Source organism: Loxodonta africana, chromosome 14, assembly GCF_030014295.1.
Source record: "Loxodonta africana isolate mLoxAfr1 chromosome 14, mLoxAfr1.hap2, whole genome shotgun sequence".
NCBI classification, from domain to species: domain Eukaryota; kingdom Metazoa; phylum Chordata; class Mammalia; order Proboscidea; family Elephantidae; genus Loxodonta; species Loxodonta africana.
In genome coordinates, this window is record NC_087355.1 from 17,489,591 (window position 1) to 17,514,729 (window position 25,139).

Consider the following 25,139-nt stretch of genomic DNA (forward strand, 5'->3'; position numbering starts at 1 on the left):
AATCAGTTCAAAATAAAGTTATAAAACAACGAAATCCCTAAATCAGGTTTTTTTTTTTTTTAATTACAAAGACCTATACATTTTTTAAAAAGGTTCTCTAGTTGATGGTCTCTTACAGATTCAGCCTGAAGCAGTTTAAAGTATAGGGTTTATCATGACCCTTTAACCTATGACCCCATGAGAGAAAAAAAAATATTTCAACAATACAGAAATGTACTATATTTTTAAAGGTTCAATGATTAATTTTATACAAGAATAGATTAGATAGTTTTATGTCTACATTACACTTATCTTCTGAGCTTAAGTGTATTAAAAATATCAATTCATAAACACTTCTATGAGGAAGACAGTAAACATTATCTTTCCCGTTCTATTTGTGAAGAACTAAAAACATATTTTGTTCAATGTCAAACAAGTCATAAAGCCTCAAAACCTAACAAAATAAAACACAATACCACAAATCTCCAGTAAAAATAAAACTGTCCATGAAAAACACTCTTTTCTATAGGCACAAAGCTTTCATACAATTGCTCTAAGTTCCTTTCTGTATTTGATGCCTGTGGTAGTCTACGCAATCTCTGTATTTTTACTACTTACTGCTTGGTTTTCCATACGTGCAAAGATAACATTTAACATTTGAGTAAGAGTAGCTTTGGCTGTTGTCTGATTGATGAGATTTTTGCTTGCTAGATAGATGTTGTAACATGTCCTCACAGCTTGCAACACAGTTCCTTCATGAATTTCTATGTGTTGAGATGTTACTGCAGTAAGTAAAGCCTTAAAAAAAAAAAAAAAAAAGACATTAAAGCAATTTTCTGCAGCCAGAGTTTCAGCACAAATATATATGTGTACAGTATTTTGATATTAGAACTTTCAGACACCATTACCACTTTCTGGTAGTATTTACAGAATTTCTATCTTTTTTTCCCCCTAAATTTTATTTATTTTGCTGTTATTGCTGCTGAGAACATACACAGCAAAACACACACCAATTCAAGGTGTGATTTAGTGATTATATTTTTTGAGTTGTGCAACCATTCCCACTCTCCTTTTCTGAGTTGTTCCTCCTTCAACATAAACTCACTGCCCTCTAAGGTTCCTATTTAATCTTTCAAGTTGATATTGTCAGTTTGACCCTCTATAGATAGTTCTTAAAAGAGCATAAAGCTCAAGGCAAACCTTGAATAGTTAAACTAAACCACTGTTCGGTTTTAAGATGACTTCAGGGGTGTTTTTGGTTTAAGGTTTAAAGATTACCTCAGGGCAACAGTTTCAGGGATTTGTCTACCCTCCATGGCTCCAGAAAGTCTAGAGTCCAAGAGAAGTTGAAATTGGCTCTATCCATTGAATCTTTGATCAAAATGTTTAGTAATGGTAGCTGAGCACCATCCAGTTCTTCTGGTCTCGTAGAAAAGGAGGGAATTGTTAAGGCAATTAGCCGCATATTCCATAAAAAAAAATAACCTCCTCCTACTCCTGACTCTCCTTCCTCCTCTGTTGCTCCAGATAAATAGAGACCAATTGTTGTGCCTTCGATGGCCACTTGCAAGCTTTAAAGATCCCAGGCACTACACAATAAACTAGGCGGTAGAATGGAAACACTAAACATGTTATTAGGTCACTTAACTGGGATCTCCCATGAAACCATGATCCTAAACCTCCAAACCAAAGAACTGAATCCCATGAGGTGTTTGGTTGTATATAAGTAGCCTCAGCAACTACTCTTTTTATGTGTGTCATTTCTGTAAATATTATCTATACACAGCTTTTTTCAATTCAAGTTCTTACAGGTGTACAACTTATTGACAGCAATCAAAATAATCAGCTGTGCAACCCTACCCTTAATCAATGTGATTTTTCTATCACCGTTAACTCCCACTTCCTCCCTTCCTCCCACTCCTAGTCACCACTAATAAACTTTGTCTCTATACATCTGCCTTTTCTTGTCTTTTTATATAAGTGAGATCATACAATATTTGCCCTTTTGTGATTGGCTTATTTTGCTCAGCATAATGTCTTTAAGCTCCATCCATACTATACACTTATCTTGAATATGTTATCAACTGTTAAGTTATTCGGTGTCTTCCTTATCGTGGCAGCAGTTTTAACATAATCCCCCCAATCCTCAAACATCAGAAAATCATTTATTTAATGATTTTCTAGTGCTTTCAACCCAGGTTTCATTTTAATAGAAATGTTATTTGATTTCATTTATAAAAATGCACAGCATTCCTTGGAGAGAGGCGTCTGGGGTCTTTAACGCTAGCAAGCAGGCATCTAAAATGGATCAATTGATCTCAACCCACCTGGATCAAGGGAAAATGAAGAACACCAAGGACATAAAGTAATTACGAGCCCAAGAGACAGAAAGAGTCACATAAACCAGAGACTACATCAGCCTAAGACCAGAAGGACTAGATGGTGCCTGGCTACAACCGATGTCTGCCCTGACAGGGAACACAACAGAGAACCCCTGAGGAAGCAGGAGAGCAGTGGGACGCAGACCCCAAATTCTCGTCAAAAGACCAGACTTAATGGTCTGACTGAGACTAGAGGGATCCCGGTGGTCACGGCCCCCAGACCTTCTGTTGGCCCAGAATAGGAACCATTTCCAAAGTCAACTCTTCAGACATGGATTGGACTGCACAAAGGGTTGGAGAGGGATGCTGGTGAGGAGTGAGCTTCTTGGATCAGGTGGACACTTGAGACTATGTTGGCATCTCCTCCTTGGAGGGGAAATGGGAGGGTAGGAGGGGTTAGAAGCTGGTGAAATGGACACGAAAAGAGAGAGTGGAGGGAGGGAGCGGGCTGTCTCATTAGGCGGAGGGCAATTGGAAGTATGTAGCAACGTATATATAAGTTTTTGTGTGAGAGACTGACTTGATTTGTAAACTTTCACTTAAAGCACGATAAAAACTAAAAAAAAAAAGCACAGCATTAAAACTGTCACATTAAAGCACAGATATACTTCATATAACAGATCTTTTGAACTAGACTGTTAACTTGTAGGATACATATTGTATCTTATTCACCTCCACATATCTCGCAGATCCTTTTTACAGACTAGACTCAATACGTGTGTTGTTATTTTTACTACTGTTTAAGACATTTATGAAAATGTTCTAGGACAAAGCATTTAAATTTATCCCAAGTCCAAAGTTTCAATAAAGTGAACAGTTTTAATTCATAAATATGAATTTTCACACATTAGGTTACTTTCCATTTGGCAAGAGCAAGGATTCATTTATTTTGTCCTCTTTATCTTGTACAATGCTATGCAGAGTCAGCATCAGCATTAATATATCCTAAATAAACCATAAATGATATGAAACTGCAAATGACCGTTTAAAGTGACTGGACAGTTTTTCTAGAATAAAGATACTATATAACTTATGAAGTAAATATAGCTACGAAATTGACAGACTCAGAAGGGGCTATATTCACACATGAAGGAACATTCATGTAAAACCATGTAAACAATTTCAAAAGTACTAACAGTACATGAAAATTTAATTGATATATAAACAAACATAGTACCACTACCATTATAAGTAACATTAAGAACTCAATATTTGTGATCGACTAAAAATACAATGGAGTAATTTTTTTCTAAAGATGCTCAACCATCCAACATTATAACACAATCTCAGGGTGAGGTTTTGTTGAGCAGATTCAGCAGATGGATAGGGTGCAAAATAATCAGGGAAACCAGTCCCTAACTGGTTCCTTCAAAAAAAGAGACTTGGGAATACAGTCTTCTAATAAACTCTTGCATTTCAACAATGAAATGCCCTGATACAGGGTCTAGGAAGCACCCAAATTTTCTCAGTTATAGTAGAATGTAGGTAAAATTACCTTCCAAATATTTTCAAGGTGAAAGGTTTCTGATTTTAAAAAAATATAGATTATGAATAACAAATTAACTTTATATAATTAATTACCTTTATTATCTGCAACTGAACTCCTTCGTCTGTTTGAGGGCCTTGGAAACAACCACATATTGTTTCAATAATTCTATCAATTAATTTTTTGCCTGGTGTTGTACTATCTGGGGCATTGCCGGTCAAGTGTCCATAAGCAATAAGTTTCTGAAATGGATAAAGAAAATGAATTCCTAATTAAACCAACACATACTAATTAAGTTGAAATACCTATCAACTGAGTATATATTACATTTTTTGCATAAAAACACTATGGTTTAAACAAAGCCAAAGGCTACGACAACTTTGTCGGAAAAATTAGTTATAAACGTGTGGCCAGTAACCCAACAAAACCATCAGGCAATACCTTGAGACAGCCAGGTTTGAGAACCTGTCTCTGATGAGTTAAAACAGTTCACTGTTTTCTACTTAAATAAGGTTTTACTGACACCACTTTGTGAAAACTTAACACTTTTAAATGACTCAAACTCTCTTTCCGAATTATACCTATCAATATGCAAAAAACACAGTTTCCATACACTGTTTGCAATGTATCACAGATTTGATCATTCATCACTAACATTATAGCCCTGGAAGGAAGGCCTTAGATATTGTAATTCTAATTTTCCATGGAAAACAAGATCACAAATCAAACGAACTTATCCTTAGCCTATCTTAAGGACAAATCACATGGTTTTTTTATAGCCACTGAATTGTTAAGACAAATCACATGGTTTTTTTATAGCTACTGAATTGTTAGTTGAATAGGTAGTCTCCAAACAGTAAAAACACCTCAAAACAGAAGGACCCCTCTATCTAGAGGGTTATCTTACAAATATCTAAGAGGATCCTGTGTGTTTATGTGTGTGAAATGCAGGATGAAAGAGTCAAGCAATTTTTCTGACATAAATGAATGTTATATCTAAAGTCCAAAAGTGAATGTAAATACTAAGCAGTAAATATTAACCTATTACTTCATACAAAACAGCAGGCACTTAGTAAAACCATCTGCAAAGTCAAAAGCAAGTTCTAAGTTAAAGAGACCAAATCAACACTTTTGTTACTGGTAACCTTACTAAAGATTTTTGTGTCTCATAAAGCTACCCGATAATTTCAGTTACCATTAAACTAGAAACCTCTTTTTGCAACTATTGTTGTCTACTTTGACTTCATGCAGTCATTTGCTTCTTACCACAAAAATGATATTCAAGGTTTTAATGGAAAAAGTCTGAATCATCAAGTGTGATTTATGTTTTAGAAACACAGTTAAGGAGCCAGTTCTCAGACAGTGCCATTTATACATACCTGTAAACAATCTAGAGATGTGCTAACTATGCGGGGACATCTGGACTGGCATGCCAACTCAAAGGGTAAGAAGTACTTGTCTGCTTCAATAAAATTTGTCTTTGATTTCACTGGTGGAAGGGTGCTTGATCCAGCTTTTGCTTCTCCGTGAGGAGGACTAAATGAAAAAGAAAAGTCTAATTAGAATTCACATCTACTATATGGATGAAAAACTCATATAGAAGCATAGAAATTTCAGTTCTAAAAGGGACCTTGTTAAAACCAGGTCCACCTTCCCATATTTCATAAGGAAACCAAGGCCTAGAGAAGTTAAGTGATGTTTCACAAGGTCAAATAAATGCTAGTGGCCAGAGCACTGACTAACCACGAGACACTGGATTCTTGTCAAATATCCTTTCCAATCATCTCAAGGTATTTCTACTATAGAAATATTTTACTGTTACTCAATAAATTTGTTATCATAGTATCTTAAAAGACAACGGGCTTTCTATTTGCCCTTAAGTAGAACTGTGCTTATGAGTTACTCAATACTGTCTTACAGAGGTTAACACTATAACCTAATTTTTCTAAATATGGATCAAGGTCTTTGAGAAAAGACTTTAAAGCCTATCTTACGGTATTTCAGAAATAACCTTACATATTTATTTATATAAGATCTTTTTGAACTTAAAAGTATGTTTACAATTACAGCTTCTTAAAATCTATTTTTAAAAGGTCTATTTTACTACAGAGATTGCATGTAGAAAATCTGCCACACTAAAATAACTATATTATTATTCGGGTAAGGTCGACAAATTTGCAAATTATTTTTACTATAGAAAAGAAACCCCACAAACCTTTGCTTTTCAGTTTCAGCTTTTATTTCCTCTGTGGGAGAAAAAAGAAGCACATATTAAAAAGCTTGACAACAGAAAGATCATTAAGTAATCTGATTACAAGTTTTTCAAACTAATTTGTAACTTCTTCGAAATGTTGGAAAGATTGCAAATTCAAAATAAAATCAGGTACTAAAATTCTGTTTCAGCAAAATGTATTAATCTACACAAATACTATAATTTTATAAAATCATACCACAGGATAGGTAAAAATGCAGACTGCAATTCCCAAAGCACATCCTCTTTTGTAAAGAATATTAACCAGAAGCATTAATATTAACATGAGAATATTACATGGTATTAAAGTCACAAAATATAAGGCACATGTTGATAAGGAAAAAAAAATAGAGAAGTCACTTTTGTGACTATCTCAGGGTAAATATCAGGCCAGAGCTACTACTTTTTAAATGTGTACATATGCATTTGTATCTAATCAATTTTCTTTTTATGATGATACAAAAATAATAATAAAACTAGTTGCCCTGGAGTTGATTCCAACTCATGGTGATCCCATGTGTTGTAGAGTAGAGCTGCATTCCACAAAATTTTCATGGCTGTGACCCTTCAGAAGCAGATCTCCAGGCCTTTCTTCCAAAGCACCTCTGGGTGGGTTTGAACTGCCAACTTTTTGGTAAGCAGGTGAGTACTTAACCATGTGCCACACCCAGGGGCTCCTATGATGATACAAGACATTATAAAACACGTATGCCAAATTTAATGGGAGATTACCCTTTTGCTATTTATACTGTAAGGGATGTGGTAAATTAGATAAATTCCACCTGCAATAGACAACCCTTAAATTTAATTAATTGATAGGTTGGGGAATCTGGTTAATTGACTAAACCGTTCTGAAATTTTGGGTGAAAAGCATTCAGATATAACACTAATTACTGTTATTACAGCCAACAGTCTGTATTAAGAACTATTATACTATATATGTACTAACTTTACCTGTACTATTACACTCTACCAAACCAAAAAAAACCAAACCCAGTGCCACTGGAGTCGATTCCCGATTCCGACTCATAGAGACCCTATAGGACAGAGTAGAACTGCCCCATACAGTTTCCAAGGAGCGCCTGGCGGATTCGAACTGCCGACTCTTTGGTTAGTAGCCGTAGCACTTAACCACTATGCCAATTACACTCTACATATACTCACAAAGAGTCTTACAACAACCTATGAGGTATGTGCTATTGTATCTTCATTTTAAAGATTAGAAACTTGAGGGACAGAGAGTGTGAAAACTTAAGGGCTGAATGGCTTGGGTGTGTGGCTAATAAGTTTTGCCAGGTTTAAACCTAGTTAATCTTAATCTAGATCACAGTTTACTAACCACTGTTTTATCTATGTGTATCTATGAATACTGAGCAAAATATTTTAAATTTGAACACTATACCAGCTGCTAGCCTATAAATTTAATAAGTTATTATATCATAGAGCTTAATCATGGAGTTTGCTTAAAATAAAAGCAAAGAGTTTTATTGAAGCGGGAAAAACAATTCACAAATTGATTTTTTTTTTCCCTCAATAAAATTCCTTGCTTTTACTTTTAAGCAGACTCCTTCATTAAGTTCTATGACATTTCTTGGTGCCAGAAGTAGGATCTGAAGGATACTGCCTCAGATGACCCCCTGGAAGCTTGGGAATTTGGGCTCTCAGAACCAGCAGAGCCTTTTGAGCTCTTCTTGGGAGTCACCCCAGGTAATTCTTCTCAGATTCAAGCTCTGCATCCTTGCGTAGAGCTGAGTTTTATTGAGAATTCTAGTCTCTATTTTCACTTTGTCTGCTTACAGGTTTCAGGTTAAGGTTTTCTGCTTACAAGTTTGGGTTAAGGTTTGTTTGACCTAGGTGTTCTGGTGCACATTTGCTGAATTCTTGCAAGAAAATGAGCAATGCCAAATCTAAGAACAGGGATTTCCCTTCAGGTATACCTGCCTCTTACATGAACAAACATTTTGGTCCTGTAATTTGTTCAGTTTTGAATTACTGGCATGACCTTACCAGGACAACTCAGAAAATCAATGGCCGCTCTTGGGATCTTTTGATCTCACAAAATTAACCTTCTTGCATAGCAAATTAAAAAAGAAAAGCTCCCAAATTAAACAGACTCAACGGGACACATTTTTAATTGGAATTTGGAAGCTTCAAAACAACAGCAAGACAGTAAGGTTGCTTCCTTACAAAACAGTTTCTAAATTAAACAAACAAGTTAAAGAATCACAACACTAAAGTCCTGCCACAGCACCTTCTGCCCCCTGCCGACTCCAATTCCCCTTTACCCTTTTATTCCTTCTTACGTCCCTACTATCATTTCACCTGAACTCCCTTCATAACCTTAAGAACAAGAAAGGATAAAATTTTACAAGAAATGCCCTTTAAAATCTGGCCCATGAACACCAGAGAAACTCCTAACGAGACCGGTGCAACCTTTGTGCCTTGGACCCACACTGAACTACATAATATTGTAAAGCATTTCCCAAAAGTCTGTGAGAGCCCTTTTAAATTTGCTGAGAAATTAAAAAATCTTATTGATGCTTATCAGTCTGGGCTTCCAGGCCTATACCAGTTGGTCCGTATGCTAACTGGGCCAGGGGAGGGCTAGCTATGATTAAAACATGCTGATTGGAAAAACCCTAAAGATAATCTGGCTTTCAGCATGGATAGACGGCTGCCACCCTTCTTGAAGATGCCCGAGCAGTCAGCAAAAGGTTACTTGAACCCATACCTAAAGATTTCCTCCAGTAATAGATTTTTTTTTTTTAGGCTAAAATTCACTCTTGCATACAAGACAAGGATAAAAGTATTTACAATTATCAAATCAGAGTGTTTCAGAAGTTTGTTGACCATTCCAGGACTAATCCTTCAGCCCTGGACACTTCCGGAACCTTTAATGCTGTATTTGTGTCCAGTCTGAAACCCAAAATTTTAGCCTTAATTAAAAGGCATAATTTAGTTTGGAAAACAACTCTCACAGTGGAATTAACTAACCTAGCACATGAACTCCCGCAAGCCTAGAAATAAAACAAGCCTCAAAAGCAAATAAACTCATGGCCATGCAATTACAGCAGTTACGACACCCTGACCAAAAGAAAAGATTTGAATCAAGGCCGCCTAAGCTCCCTAACAGTGGCCTGGACTCTAAAGTATGCCATTATTGTAAAATACCTGGCCAACGAAAGGACTGCTTTAAGCTAAAATCTAAATTGAAAATCTCCTCATAGGGAACTCCCCAACCTAATTTTGAATGAAGGGGCTCCAGGGATGAAACAGGGGTTTGTTCCCATTGTGGCATTAAATTCTCAAGGAAACTACAATAATTGTTAATGGAGAAACTTGCAAAATTTTAATTTACAATGGAGCTACTTTGTCTGCCATTTAACCCCCCAGTTTGCAAAAACCGCTGCCCCGGAGTACTGAAACTGTTAAGATAGTGGGGGCCGCTAATGAAGCACAGACCTTGTATCACTCACAGCCTGTGCCATACACCTTGGGCATGTTAAGGACATACACCCTTTCATCCTCAGCCCAGATACCCCAGTTAATCTTTTAGGCAAAGATCTTTTGTCTAAATAGGGATGCCACCTGCATTTCACTGAGCAAGGAGAAATGGTTTTCAAATTTACCTGATACACCTACAATTGCACTGACAAAAATCTAAGAGAAAAGGCTGCTTGCTTTATGTTGGCCCTAGCCTTGTCTTTTTCAGATTCTACTCCATTTAACAATACCTCTCCCCCTTTTGAAATACTTTCACAAGTGCCCAAAACACTGTGGATCGGACCCAACCATAAAGTTGTTTTGCCTAAATCTTTCCATGTTCTTTTGTTACAAGCCCTGCAAATGAACACAGATGTGGGCCATGATAAATAATTGAAACGTCAAGAGAATACTGGTGGTGTAAGTTTTTTTTTGGGGGGGGGGCACAGAACGCACTGTTCCATTTGTTCCTGTCAAAACTCATGGAAACGTTTCACCTGGGCGACACTCTTTGCCTTCTGAACCTGTGTTAGAATGACAATTAGACTTTATACAACTTCCACCTTCAAATGATTATAAATATGTACTGTTATAATTTGTAGATTTTCACATCAAGTCAAGGCTTTCCCTTGTCAGCAGGCCACTGCAACTTTTATAGACAAAAAAAAAAAAACTTCTTGAGAACATTATGCCAGCATGGGGAAGCCTACCTGCCCTTTGCAGTGACCAAGGGACCCATTTTACTGGACAAATTGTTAAGAAATTATGTCACATATTTACTATTTATCAGTAGCTACATTGTCCTTATCACCCCCAATCTTCTGAATTGATGGAAAGAACCCAATGGGATTTTTAAAACCCGGTTAGCAAAATTATGTGACTCTTGAGACCTACCAGGGCCAAAAGTTCTTCCTTTAGTCCTTTTAAATTTAAGATCTACTACTTTTGGTCCACATAAACTTTCTGTAACTGGGAGGCCTATTCTTCTCCTTTACATTACTTTTGCTAATCCCCATACTGCTCAAGTGGAAAAAAAAAAAGATTTGTTAAAATACTATCACTAATTAATCGGACTTTAACAAAAGCACTATTTACAGATTAAAGAAGCTTTTAATGACCAAGATTTGCTAGGCCAAATCTTCCTAACACAGAGCCAGGAGTTATGTATTGGAAAAACCTGCTGCCGTTGAGTCAATTCTGACTCATACTGGCCCTATCGGACAGGGTTTCCAAGGAGCGGCTGGTGGATTCGAACTGCTGACCTTTTGGTTAGCAGCGAGCTCTTAACCACTGCTCCATCAGGGCTCCTATTGGAAAAGACATAAGCAAAAAAGATTCATTAAAGCCTTGCTGGAAGTGGCCTTATCAGGTTCTCCTTACTAATCCTTGTGCAGCTAAATTAAAAGGTGTTAAACCCTGGATTCATTTCTCTCAATTAAAGACAGCTAAATCATCTTTTTGGATTTGCTAGCTATCTGGAGACCTGAAAGTTATACTCAAATGCCCACATGGCCAGAGGCAGACAGCATCTGAAGAAAGAACAAAACTTCATGCAAATTCAAGTTGCTAAAATCTGTGGACTTTGTTTTCTACTTACTGGCTTTCTTATGCTGTTTACTGTATTATATCAAGCAGACCTCATCACCTGGTGGTTCTGGTAATACAAATTATTGCAATCATTCTGCTTTGCTTAATACTAATAGCCTATGAACTAGCTTTATTTTTTATCAACCTGGGTTTATTTCTTGGTAAACTTCATTTTAGCAGACAATAGAAGCATTTTAATTTTGTCTTATGATTTTAGCGATTTTTTTCCACACAAGTAACTAAAGGAACTTACTTTATTACTGCTATTATTTTCATGCTATTTGCTTTATTAAATCACTTTCGGATAGTTTTCCTTCATTATGAAGCTCTCAAGTTTTTCATTTCTGCTTTCAATAATTCCCACTAACACTTAGAGAATGCCTTTATTAAACTAGCTGAATCAGTAGCTAATGCTAGTAACATAACTGTTGGATATGTCATCCTTCCCCAAAGTCTATGCATCAGAATTCAGATCCATCAGTATCCGCTATATTGGATTATATCATCTTGTACCCAACGTTACTGTTAACTTCAAAGTCACCTTTAAGCGAGCCATACATGTTAGACTATGACACCCTCCTGGATTATTAGCCCAACCTGAGGTACCATCCTTTGATTCAACCCGACCCATAACACCCAACCAGACCGTGGAACACCTGAAGGCTTGCTTTGCAAGACACAGAGGTGTTCACGTTGCTTGCCAAATTTGCCATTTGCTCCAACATGCAGCATTCCCTAGATACTTTTGAATTTTATCAAGCAAAGCAATTACCTGGCTGAATCAAGAATAACTCATCCCCCTTTATACCAGACTCTGGGACCCTCAAAAGATGGGACAGTAGACTTATTTGTAACAATTCTTTAACAAAACATTGGCTTAAGCAAGTTAATCAAAACATTCCCTTTCTAACAATTATACCAGAAATACCATAATTTATGCTCCTTATGGATATGTGTTTTTATATAGAGGATTGGATTATCTTACTAAAAAGAGACCAAACCCAATGCCTGGGCATTACCCTATCTAGATGGATGGAACACGATGGGCCAACGCACCCTCAGTCTTTTAGGAGTTCCTTTAGATATCCACTCCTATAATGAAAACCACCATTAACCTAACAATCTAAAACTTTCAGAAAGAAAAAGATATAAAAGAAACTACAAAGAGCCCAGAGCACCAATCCTTTAGCAGAAAACATCAGCTAGGGCTAGACATTTCCACAGAGCTCTCATACCTACATATCGAGTAATAATCTTAAAAAAAATTCTATCTGCAATCTGTCTTCTAGTGGGAGTGAAGTGATAACTCATTGTGGTTTCAATCTGCATCTCCCTAACGACTAATGACTTTGAGCATCTTTTCATGTGCTTGTTGGCCATTTGTATATCCTCTTTGGTCAAATGTTCATTATTTTTTTCCCCTAATTTTTATTTATTTTGTTGTTGAGAATAGACACAGCAAAATGTACACCAATTCAAAGGTTTCTACATGTATGATATAGTGACACTGATTACAGCCTCACCCTCCTTTTCTGAGTTGTTCCTCCCTCATTAACATAAACTCACTGCCCCCTAAGGTTCCTATCTAATCTTTCAAGTCACTGTGGTCAATTTGGTATCCATTATTTTTTAAATGCCAATGTTTAAATAGTCTGCTTAATTGTATCCTACACGAGCTATACTGAATGTAATGATTCTCTGCTAATTCAGATAGAAAAAAAAAAAAACTTAATTCAGATGGCACCATAAAATCCTGAAGTTCTATAGAAGGGAGTTATGATTATTTTACGGTAAAGACAATAAAATTATTGATAGTGTGTTGGTTTTGTATCATCAGATTAACAGGCCATGGTTAAAGGACAAGGTATTTATTTTACTTTCCCTTAACTTGTCATGCAATGAAAGTGGGTAAGAATTAGAAGTATGGGGAAAATTATAAAGCAGACAAAAGATGAGCAAAAAAGGAAATAATTGGCAGTTTCCATCTTATTTTATAAGTTTAACCCAGAAAATATTACTCAATGATCTTTTACTAAAAGTATCACAAATAGTTTATTAACATTTGTACAGAAACAATGTACAGACTTTGCAGTTCTGACGTGCACAGATTTTAGATACCAGAGTTAATAGTAGTCCTCCAATAACAAAGTTCAAATTTACATTACCCCAGTATATTAACAATGAGTAATTACAAAAAGTACAAACTTCACTGCTAGCTCTTCAGTCCGCAAATCACTACAGAAGCAACAGATGTACACTGTGATCAGAGACCAATCACATTACTTCTTTCAAGTTCTTTAAGTGATTGGTCGCTGTGCCATGTGTTAGTCAGTTCATGCACAGATGGCAATGTAGGTGTGTTACCTCCTTGTCTCACAATGATAAATCCATGTGACATTTTACCAAAGTGGATGATAAAGGAAGGAATTGGCCAACAAAGATGAAAGTGCAACAAAAAAAACAAAAGTGTGAATGCTGGCAGTGATACTGGAAAATGGTTGTGATGGAAAGGATGACGATGTCCCACAGGAAGTGATGCCAGCAAATAACTTCACATGAAAGGAACTCAGAGATATTTCATAACACTGAAAACACAAAAGATATAATGCTGGGAAGCAAATCCAAGCTTAGAAAGGAGTCTGACAATTCATCAAGGGATAGAAAAGATGCTTGCTCTGTATTATGTTATACAAGGCGGCAAGTACTGCTGAAACTACTCTTAATAAGTTTTTTTTACAAAGAAATAAAATACTTTAGCTCTCATTGTCTCTAATGTTTTAAATTACTAATTTTTTCCATTTCATCATACATTTATAACCCACAGTTAAGTGTTTAATGTTTTAACAGAAAATTTTAAAGGTCACAGAACAACAAGATCACTTGCATGGTCATCTTTATGGTCCCATAAGAAAAAAAAATACCTATATTTTCATGGTCCCGTGAGGGCTGTTTGTATTCATTTAATACATTTCCTTTCAAAAGAATTCAAGGCCACTTAGAGTGAAAGAAGTCCTTAAAACAAGATTCAAAGGACACAAGCCAGGTAAGATGGGGGAGGCAGAGGGAATAATTATTCATCAGAATACTGAAACAATATTATATATATTATATACCACAGCATTTTAAAACAAGCTGAAATTTTTAAGCAATATGCAACACCACTTTATATTTGTGTAGCAATATACAGTTTAAAATACTTTTCCATACATTACTTAATTTTCTCCTCACAAGACAATTCCTCATTTTATGGATAAGGAAACACAGGATCAGATTAGTTAAATGATGGGCTTAAGGTCAGGCAGCTAGTAAGTAGTGATCCAGGAACTAGTTTTCCTAGTCTTAAACTAATTTATTACCTACTACACTGTGCTATACCTAAGCAACCTTCTATTTACTGGTGCTACTGATCTGAAAAGGTCATGCAATAATTATCAGCTTAAACTTATTATAAAGCAGTGGTTCTCAAAACATGGTCCCAGTACCAGCAGCATCAGCATCACCTGGAAGCTTGTCATAAACGCAAACTATCAGGCCCCATCCCAGACCTACCAAATCAGAAATTGAGAGAATCTGACAATGTATGTTGGAATAGCCCTTAAGGTGATTCTGACACACAAGTTTGAGAATCATTGTTATAAAGTAAATAAAAGAAATGAATGGAAGACAATCCAGTTTCATCTACTACTGGGAATATTTAACTTGCTGTACCTATAAAAGTTCTGAGACTACAGAGTTTGAGCCTAGGTTAAAAAGCAACTCCTTTTTTAGATTTTTAGCTTATAATGAATGTTTAGTTACAGTTTTAAGCAAAGTGCCTTTCTATTTTAAATAATTAGAGCTTGGAAACAGTTTGTTTCCGGTTGGTTTTCAACAGGAGAATCAAGAAATAAGCTAATTAATTCTCAATTATTAAAAAAAAAAAAAACTGAAGAAAAAACATTAAAGCATGAAATTAAGAAGCAACCCACTCCAACTGAAAGCCATATTAGTACTTAATTGTGAAACACTTTCCCATTAAAGTCAGAACCAACACAAGGATGACCACGAGCATCAAAATATTTTTAACATTAATGCAAACAGACAATACTGGATGTGTAAGAACAGGACAATCATCCCTGTAGATAAGATAAAACGAGATGCTAGATGTCTATTTAGTGATGTTTACGTTCTTTAACTGTATAGTCATAAAAAAAACAAAAACCAAACCAGTTGCCGTCAAGTGGATTTCGACTCGTGGCGACCCCATGTATGTGCAGGGTAAAACTACATTCTGTAAGGTTTTCATGGCTGTGATCTTTTGGAAGCAGATCAATAGGGCTTTCTTCCAAGGCACCTCTGGATAAGCTTGAACTAACAACCTTAGTAGTCAACCATTTAACTATGTACACCGTCCAGGGACTTCCAATAGTTAAAAATATATATATATTATTATTGAAATTCTTGCAGAAATTATTTTCTCTCTAGTCATTTTCTCCCCTTTCCCTTCAGAAATATGTTTATAAGTTTTTTTTATAACCTTAGAAACAAAATTACTGCATTATGTATAGAAGGAAAGATTAAAATTGGAGGAAATAGGTCATTCTAAACTAGCATAAAAGGTATAGATTTTAAAATGTTTTGAAAGAAACAAAATTTCTGTTCTTTTCAGATATACTCAATAACTAGAACCAAGTCAACAATGGTGACAAGGCATAGAACGTGTTTAATGAACAGAAAAGAATGATTTATTTAAAAAAAAAAAAAAAACTGATTACATACAAGTTATACATCTGATCTCCTAAAAAAAAAAAAAAGATCTCCTAGGTAGATTAAATATTCCATTTCATTATTTTTACTATTAACTTGATTAGCAGCTCTTTTTCCCCATTGACAAAACAAATATAAACTTTACATAATTATTTATATGGATTTGACAAGCTCTATCATCTATACCCAATAAATGATTTGTATTTACCCTCTCACGACATTAATTTTGTCTTATATATAATAGTTTACACAGCAACACCAGCTACCCAATGCAAACCAAGCGGATAATCTAAAGATTGTAAACTGGTTGGGGGAAAAAAAAAAAACCACATGAGAACTTACACATCCAAAAAAGTGTTGTCTCCTTCTTTAAGGCAGTAACCGTGGGAGGCTATGCATCAATTATCATAATGCTGCCAGTATTCAAAAATATTTGTGGAATTCATCACTTACAGTTCTTTCCTGTCTGCCTCCTTCTTTTAAATGAATAACCTCACAGAAGGAAAATTCTCTAGAAAGGGAATCAGATTCTAACCACCAATTAATCCAAGTTATCTGGAGCCAAGTCTGAAAAACAGTATGTGACGATAAAACAAAAGTTCTTAACTTTAGTGGCTCTGTGAACCATCTTTAACTGTGTATGCAAGCACTGTTCTAAGAGTCCCAAAGATGTCTATATGCCAAACTATAAAGACAATATAAAACCAATGACTAAAAATGGTAATCTGGATCAACTATGATAATGTGAAAACACTATTAAATTTATAAAATATTGCATATATGTATGGGTTTTTTTAATGGATTACTTTGAAAAATAACATTACTTTGAATGTATAAATTCTGCTAGGTTTACTTTTCAAAACCAATCATGTGACTTTAGATTCACATTTCATATAGTTAAGGATTAACTAAAAATACAGGAGTTAAAAAGTAATAGAAGAGATAATGGCCTAACTAAAGCAGTGACAATGGGTACGAGTAAATGTGACTTCCATGAACATCTGGGAGGGAGAACCATCTCCATATATTTACCTGATTAGCCAGCAGGGGTGGTAGCAAGAAGGGGGAAGGTGGCTTGCATTGCTAGATAATTCAGGTATCATTAGCTTAAGATACAATGCACAGTGGAGGGCGGGGAGGAGCAGGAGGGAAGAAGAGGTAACTTTTGGTCAGGTCTCTGGGTGGTGCATACAGCTTGCACTTGACTACTAATCTAAAAGTTGGCGGTTCACAAAAAAGCTAGATGGTGCACAGCACCAATGACTGCTACCACAACAGAGAATCCTTGACGGAGTGGGAGAGAAGTGTGGAGCAGAGCTCAAATTCATGTAGAAACACCATACTTAATGGCCTGACTGAGACTGGAGGAACACCCAAGCCACTGCCCCCAGATGCTCTGTTAACCCAGAACTAAAACCATTTCCAATGCCCACTCTTCAAAGATTAGACTGAACTATAAAACATAAAATAAAACTCGTGAAGAGCGTGCTTATTATTAGTTCAAGCAGATAGAGACCAAAGGGGTGGCTCCTGTCTGCAGACAGGATTAAAAGGCAGGAAGGGACAGGAACTGGTTGAATGGACACAAGAAACCAGGGGAGGAAAGGAGTAGTAGTGTGCTGTCACATTATAGGGATTGCAACTAATGTCACATAATAATACGTGTATAAATTTTTGTATGAGAAATTAACTTCAGCTGTAAACTTTCACTTAAAGCACAAAAAAATAAGAAGTTGGTGGTTCAAACCCACCCAGTGCTACGGAAGAAAGGCCTGGTGATCTGCTTCCATTTAGTCACATTTTCTTTTAAGTGACTATGGGATAGCCTAGTGAAGGTATTCAGTAGGAAACAATACATATGAATTTGAACATGAGGAGACAGCATGGCAGACTGTATTTTCTAAGATGACACTGTAGTATCTCCCATCCCACATGCTCTTTTGCAAAGTGACCTTGCCATAGCCCCATCAAGAGACAGGGTATAAGTCCCCGCTGGCCTTAGAGATTCATTTACAACCAAAAGAATGCTGTGGAAGTGGTGCTGGATGACTTCTGAAGTTAGGTCAGAAAAGGCCAAGAAGTTCCTGCCTAATTCATTTAGAATTCTTGCTCTCTAGACACCCCTTCTTAGAACCCAGCTGTCCTGATGTGAGAAGCCCAAGCCTCATGGAGGCCACATCTAAGTGGTCCAGTCAACAGTCCCAGCTGAGCCCGGCTTTCAAGTTACCACAGCCCAGGCGCCAGGCATGTTAGCGAAAAAGCCTCCAGAGGACGCCAGCTCCATCTTTCAAGTCTCCCCACCACCGCCCTACCATCTGAGTCTTCCCAGCTGAGGCCCCAGACAATGTGGAGCAGCAATATGCCTATCTGAATTCCTGAAACACAGAATTTTCTAAGCATAATAAAACAGCTGTTGTTTTACATCATCAAGTCTTGGGGTGGTTTATTACATAACAATAGATAACCAGAAAAGACAAGTTAAGGAGGGTTAAGGAGATTGGGGTTTGAAGTAATTCCTCGGCAAAGGGAAGAAAGCACTATTTGAGGGGCACGGAAAGACTCTCAGGAAGCATGGGAAATCCTTCTAATGTGTTCTGAGGATTCGGATAAGGAAATCAGATGGTTAAGAGGTACAGAGCTGGGATTTTGTCCCTTAAACCAAGCCCCTTGTAACAAACTACTTATCAGCCTCCTCAGAATCTTGATAACCTAGAGATGACCATCCAAACTCTGACTCCTCCCTCAAGACTGAGGTTAAACTTTATCATCTAGGTAACCAGCCCTAGTCTCCCACCCACCCCCACACTCACTCAACATTGCTGCTTGTGTGCTCCCTGAGAACCAAGGATGCATCTCTATGAAGCTGCAGTGTCCTGTGACCATTTGCTTACCCTTGATTCTCAGTTGCTTGAAGGCAAGAAATATTATTCATTCTTCTCTGCATTCTAGCACCTAGCACAGCGTCAGTCACATAGTAAGAAGGCATTCAAAACATGTTCATCGTATTTATGTACCAATATGATAAATATCAATAAATGTTTATCAAACTGAACGATGAAGTAAAAGTCTCCCTGGTTTTTCTTTACTGTTTGCTTCCCTTTTCCTTCTCATACCTTTCCTGCTTATGGTTCTTCAATCTAACATCAGGGGCAGAAAGCAGTACTGTTTCTATAGCTATCTGCTTTGAGCTAAGCTTAACTTCTACTAAATTGATGAGTTTTTAAATAATTTATTTGGTTAGAAAAGCAAGCTATAAAACCTAGGTGTTTTAGAGGGAAAAAAAAAAATGTTTTTTACTCAATCAGCTTCAGAGTCTCATATCCAGGGGTGCTATTTAGCCATTCTCTTCAAACAAATAAAACAAAACCTTGTGAATGGTTTCAATCAATGGTTTTCAAACTTCTCTGAATACAAACCACAGTAAGAAATGTTTTATATTGGAACCCAGTACATACCTACATATATATAATACGGAAAATTTTAATAATTACCATTGCTATTGGGAATATATTCTCATTTTCTATTCTATTCCATTAAAAACAACAATACTAGCTATGACCCACAAAAATGAAATTCACAATCTAGCAGTAGTCTGCGACCACTAGTGCTAACTATTCTGGTTTTAAAAAAAAAAAAAAAGCTTTATGGTTTTAAAAAAAAAAAAGCTTTAGAATATAAGAAACAAACCGTGTCTTTACTTCTGGATCAACTGATCCTTGTGATCCTGGCAATTAAGTGTTTGGAGGAGTGCTAGCAACCCACAGAGCAGTCAAGATCAAGTGAGGAAAATTTGACATTCACATTGGTCTTGCTGTCAAAGAACTCCAAAGAGGAGAATCATAAGGAACCAAGAAAAATCAGATGAGTGGGTCTAACTGAAGAAGTTATAAAAGATGAAGTTTCCAAGCAGAGTAGTACACGGCAGACAGCTCCCTGCAGAGACAACTGCATTTGCCTGTAATTTTATGCCAGATAAGCACGGGTCCCAAATAATTATAAGGAAATACTCTTTCTTTACCCCAGCAACTAAAGAACAATTTATTATGTCTTGAATATGCACAGAAAATTAAAAATTGATGAGAATTCTCTGATAAAAAGGGAGGCATGAGAAAGGATCTAGTATAGGAGGGTTCCTTAGTGTGGCCACCTCAATCTGAAAACAATGGTAGAGACGTACTAACTATGCCTATTGACCACCATCTGGTCCCACTGAAGACTGTGCTTCTCTCCAAACCTCTGTGCTAATCAGAAGGGAGCGCAGATTATCTGTTCTGGGCTCTGGGCCTCATGTTCTCCCCAGTGAATGCTGCTTCATGAAGAAATTTTCAAAATTATATTTTAAGGAAAAAAAAATCTATTTTTAATTCATTCCCACTGAAGAAATAAAGTCTTTAACTTTGCAGTTTCTCTATGGCTGTGAAACAGAAATAACAATGATTCTTTCAAAATAAAGTTAATTTTAGTGGGAGTTATAAAGGAGACATGGAGCTAGGTTTCCTTCTTCTGCTTCATATATCTCCTTTCCAGAAATGGCCCTTTCCAGAAAACTGATGAAGTTAGAAGCTACTCCTTCCACAATGTGCATGGAAACAAGTATTCAGTGGGGATCAACTCTAAGTTCCTTGTACAGTGAATATTCACTAATGCAAATACACAGATGTTCGTAGGTACTAAAATGATGGTGACAGAGCTGACAAAACTATTTAAGTTCTGATTCTTTTTAAAACATCTTCAAAATTTTTGGAAGAGGATGGTACAATGTACAGTAACGTATTTCTGTGCTAGGGTGAAGGTTAAGTGAATATATGTATAAGGTTTTACATCTCTCCCTAGTTTACAGTAAAAAATGTCACACATATGCACACCCATGTTCACTCCAGCACTGTCCACGATGGCAAAAAGATGGAAACAACCTAGATCCCCATCAACAGAAGAATGGATTAACAAACTGTGGTACACAGGCACAATGGATAATGCAATAATAAAGAACAATGCATGATCTCGGGAGAACATTTAGCTCAACTGGTGTAACATAATTTATAAAGAAAATGTTCTACATTCTACTTTGGTGAGTAGCATCTGGGGTCTTAAAAGTCTGTGAGCAACCATCTAAGATACTCCACTGGTCTTATGCCTTCAGAAGCAACAGAGAATGAAGAAAACTAAAGATACAAAGGAAAGATTAGTCCAAAGGACTAACGGATCATAACAACCACAGCCTCACCAGGCTGAGGCCAGTATAACTAGACGGTGGCTGGCTACCATCACTGACTGCTTGGACAGGGATCACAATAGAGGGTCCCAGGCGGAGATGGAGAAAAATGTACAACAAAATTCTAACTCACAAAAAAAAGACCGGACTTACTGGCCTGACAGAAACTGGAGAAACCCTGAGAGTATTATTGCCCCTGGACACTTTTTTAGCTCAGTAATGAAGTTACTCCTGAGGTTCACCTTTTAGCCAAAGATTAAATAGGCCCATAAAACAAAATGAAGCTAAAGGGGCACACCAGCCCAGGGGCAAGGACTAGAAGGTAGGAAGGGGCAGGAAAGCTGCCGATAGGGAATCCGAGGTCGAAAAGGGAGAGTGTTGACATGTCGTGGGTTCATTAACAAATAAGAAGCTAGTTTGTTCTGTAAACTTTCATCTAAAGTACAATAAAAAATAAAAACGTCACAGTTACTAATGCAATACTTAGTGACACATATTTTACATACTTAAAATGTACATTATGAATTTATAACATTTTTTCCTGAGCTAAGCTAAATTTTACCTGACAGTACTCTATAAAAGGAAACAAGCACCATAAACCAAATTATAAATTTTCCCTTAAGAGAACCTACTTTGCATGCACTTTCAGTAGAATCCAATACTTCAAAAATTACTAGCAAACATTATACAAATTAATTTTTTACTGAGTCTCCCTCCCCACCAAAAAAGAAAGCATATATAATGCAAGAAATTGAGCAGTCCCTTAGGTTACCAAATTTCCTGCTGAATTTCAAAGAAATGTTCTTCTGTCATAAACCAAGCCAAGCCCGTTGCAGTCAAGTCAATTGCAACTCATTGCGACCCTATGGTCAGGGTTAAATTGGCCTGGTTATTTTCTGAAATATGTAAGCAATTAGAATAGATGTTCATTCGAAAGCCAGCATTGCCCCACCAAAAAAGCCTACAGACCCTCATTTTAGAATATGCTCCCGGAGGATGAGTCAGAGTGGACTGAAAACTTCTGACTGCGTATCATCGTATTGTTATTGCCCTCGATAGTTTGAATATCAGTGGAAATTTCAGAATACAAGGTGAAAAGTGACGGTTCCACTGTAAAAAAGCAAAAGCCAACTAAGGGGGAATGAGTTGATTAAAACTGAAACGAGGTATATGAGCCACAAATCATTTACAAATGACTCAAACCTAAAATTTCCTAATTTTATGTTTCTTCTCTTTATTTTAAATTACATGCAACAGAAAGTCATGGTACAACTTTTTAATTTAGATCTTGATCTCTGGCCAAAATGTGTCATTTAAGTTCTCTAGTACTTTTAAGGAGCCCTGGTTGAGCGGTGGTTAAGAGCTTGGCTGCTAATGAAAAGGTCAAGCAATTCGAATCCACCAGCCACTCCTTGGAAACCCTATGGGGCAGTTCTACTCTGTCCTATACGGTCGTTTTGCGTCAGAATCAACCCTATGGCAACAGGTTTGTTTATTGGTTCAGTATATTTAAATAATTTTTCCATGATAAATAATTTTAAAACTAGGAATAAAAAATTATAATGGACTAAAACTGTCCCTTGGGAAATGCCTGCCAAGATGATGAAAACTGTTAAATAGATCATCAAAATCACAGGGGTAAAACACCAATAAACAACAAAAAATATCTCCTATTTGTATAGCATCTGATAGCTTAAGAGCAGTTTTACATACATCTTATTAATTCTTAGAATAGCAGATAGCATTATCAGCACACCCATTTTAGAGATTAAAAAACTGAAGTAATTTAACCAAGATGACAAGAAGGGTATGAAATGAGTCTTATCAAGTGTGATTTTGATAAGAAACGAGCCTAAATCAAATGACTGAATTTCAATGACTTCTCTGTTAAGAGTTATGAACCCAATTAAAAAATGGGCAAAAGATATGAACAGGCACTTCACTAAAGAAGACACTCAGGTAGCTAACAGATACATGAGGAAATGTTCACCATCATTAGCCTTTCCAAAAACCAAAACCAAACCCAGTGCCATCAAGTCGATTCCAACTCATAGTGACCCTATAGGACAGAGTAGAACTGCCCAACAGAGTTTCCAAGGAGTGCCTGGCGGATTCGAACTGCCGTCCCTTTGGTTAGCAGCTGTAGCACTTAACCACTATACCACCAGGGTTTCCTCATTAGCGATTAGAGAAATGCAAGTCAAAAACTACAATGAGATTCCATCTCACTCCAACAAGGCTGGCATTCATCCAAAAAACACAAAATAATAAATGTTGGAGAAACCGGAACACTTATACACTGCTGATGGTAATGTAAAATGGTACAACCACTTTGGAAATCAATATGGCGCTTCCTTAAAAAGCTAGAAATAGAACTACCATACAATCCAGCAGTCCCACTCCTTGAAATATATCCTAGAGAAATATGAGCCTTTACATGAACAGACATACACACACCCATGTTCACTGCAGCACTGTTTACTACAGCAAAAGGATGGAAGCAACCAAGGCACCCAGCAACGGATGAATGGATAAATTATGGTATATTCACACAATGGACTACTTCGCATCGATCAAGTACAATGATGAATCCGTGAATCATTTCATAACATGGAGGAATCTGGAAGGCATTATGCTGAGTGAAATTAGTCAGCTGCAAAAGGGCAAATATAAGACCACTATTATAAGAACTCAAGAAATAGTTCATGCAGAGAAGAAAACATTCTTTGATGGTTATGAGATGGGGGAGGGAGGGAGAAGGGTTTTCACTAATTAGATAGTAGATAAGAACTACTTTAAGTGAAGGAAAAGACAATAGACAATACAGGAGAGGTCCGCACAACTGGACTAAACCAAAAGCAAAGAAGTTTCCTGAATAAACTGAACGCATTGAAGGCCAAAAAAATGAGAAAGTTATGAATGTTAATTTTAGAACGATTTTTATCATAATTAGTTTTCCAAAGTGCTCATAAAAGTTCAAACAAAAAAGAAAACAGCTGTGTTGGCTATTAGCTCAGAAATAGAAAGAATCCTTAGGAATCCTGCTGTTTTGAAAACCAAAAATAGAAATGTGGCTTGAATAGTAAATATTTCAATTCAATTATTTTCTTTCCCATTCTAAACTCTGTGCAAATAAAAGTATTTTAAATAAAATACAAAAACCTCAATAGAATTTAAACTAAGAACCTGCCTAAAACATTTAAGTATTAAAAATGTTGTTGTTAGGTGCCACCGAGTCAGTCCCTACTCATAGCAAGCCTACTAGACAGAGTAGAATTGCCCCATAGGGTATCCAAAGAGGGGCTAGTGGATTTGAACTGCCAACCTTTTGGTTAGCAGCCCAGCTCTTAACCACTATGTCACCAGGGCTTTAAACAGGTGAACCAAATTTAAAGAAAACTTGCTAGTGGAAAATAAATATTTAGAGAAATCATAAATTATAAAAATGATCATTTAATAATGGTACTTATAGTATTTTACTGTAGAAAAGGATGTAGTAGCTGTTCACTATCAACAACATGCAGCAACTGCAGTGAAAATCTACAAGAACGCAATCATTGTTCCAAGTGCTAAAACCCTACGGGAAAATAAACAACCAGACATTTCACAGATTCTGCTCAATATAAGTTATGCAGCAGCTACAGGATAACGGAAAGAATGGTGCACTATTAAGTCAGGGCCTGGGTTCTATTCAGACTTGGCTGCACAAGGAGGATACAGTGGAAAGTGGTAGGCTGACAGTCTAAACAGACTCAGGGTCAAATCCCAGATCTGCCACTGTATAACACCGGGAACGTGATGAACTTTCTAGGCCTCAGTTTACAGATTTTTTGCAAGGGGGATGATAACATCTAGTTGCCCATCTCACAGGGGTATTAGGAGAGTGAAAAAGACATGAAAGTGCTTTGCTTGGGGCTGAGTTCATCATTTTCTGTTTTGTTTTTTACAGAAAAATCATAAATATGAAAAAGTACAAAGAACAATATGAAAAATACCCATATAAACCAAACATTC

The 25,139-nt window shown here is 36.6% G+C and overlaps 1 protein-coding gene across 5 annotated transcripts in view; it reads right to left on the reverse strand.

Moving 5' to 3' along the window:
- The window catches only part of ARFGEF1 (ADP ribosylation factor guanine nucleotide exchange factor 1), a 175,612-nt gene that overhangs the window by 117,478 nt on the left and 32,995 nt on the right, over nt 1-25,139 (reverse strand). For all 5 annotated transcript variants that reach the window (XR_010317774.1, XM_064267778.1, XM_064267779.1 and 2 more), the window contains exons 2-5: nt 6,062-6,092; nt 5,226-5,382; nt 3,942-4,088; nt 598-777 (exon numbers count right to left, since the gene is read on the reverse strand). Coding sequence is in view for 4 of the 5 variants with exons in the window: in XM_064267778.1 (XP_064123848.1) it covers nt 598-777; nt 3,942-4,088; nt 5,226-5,382; nt 6,062-6,092 (515 nt within the window). In the remaining variant the exon portion in view is untranslated. The remainder of the gene's footprint in view (nt 1-597; nt 778-3,941; nt 4,089-5,225; nt 5,383-6,061; nt 6,093-25,139) is intronic.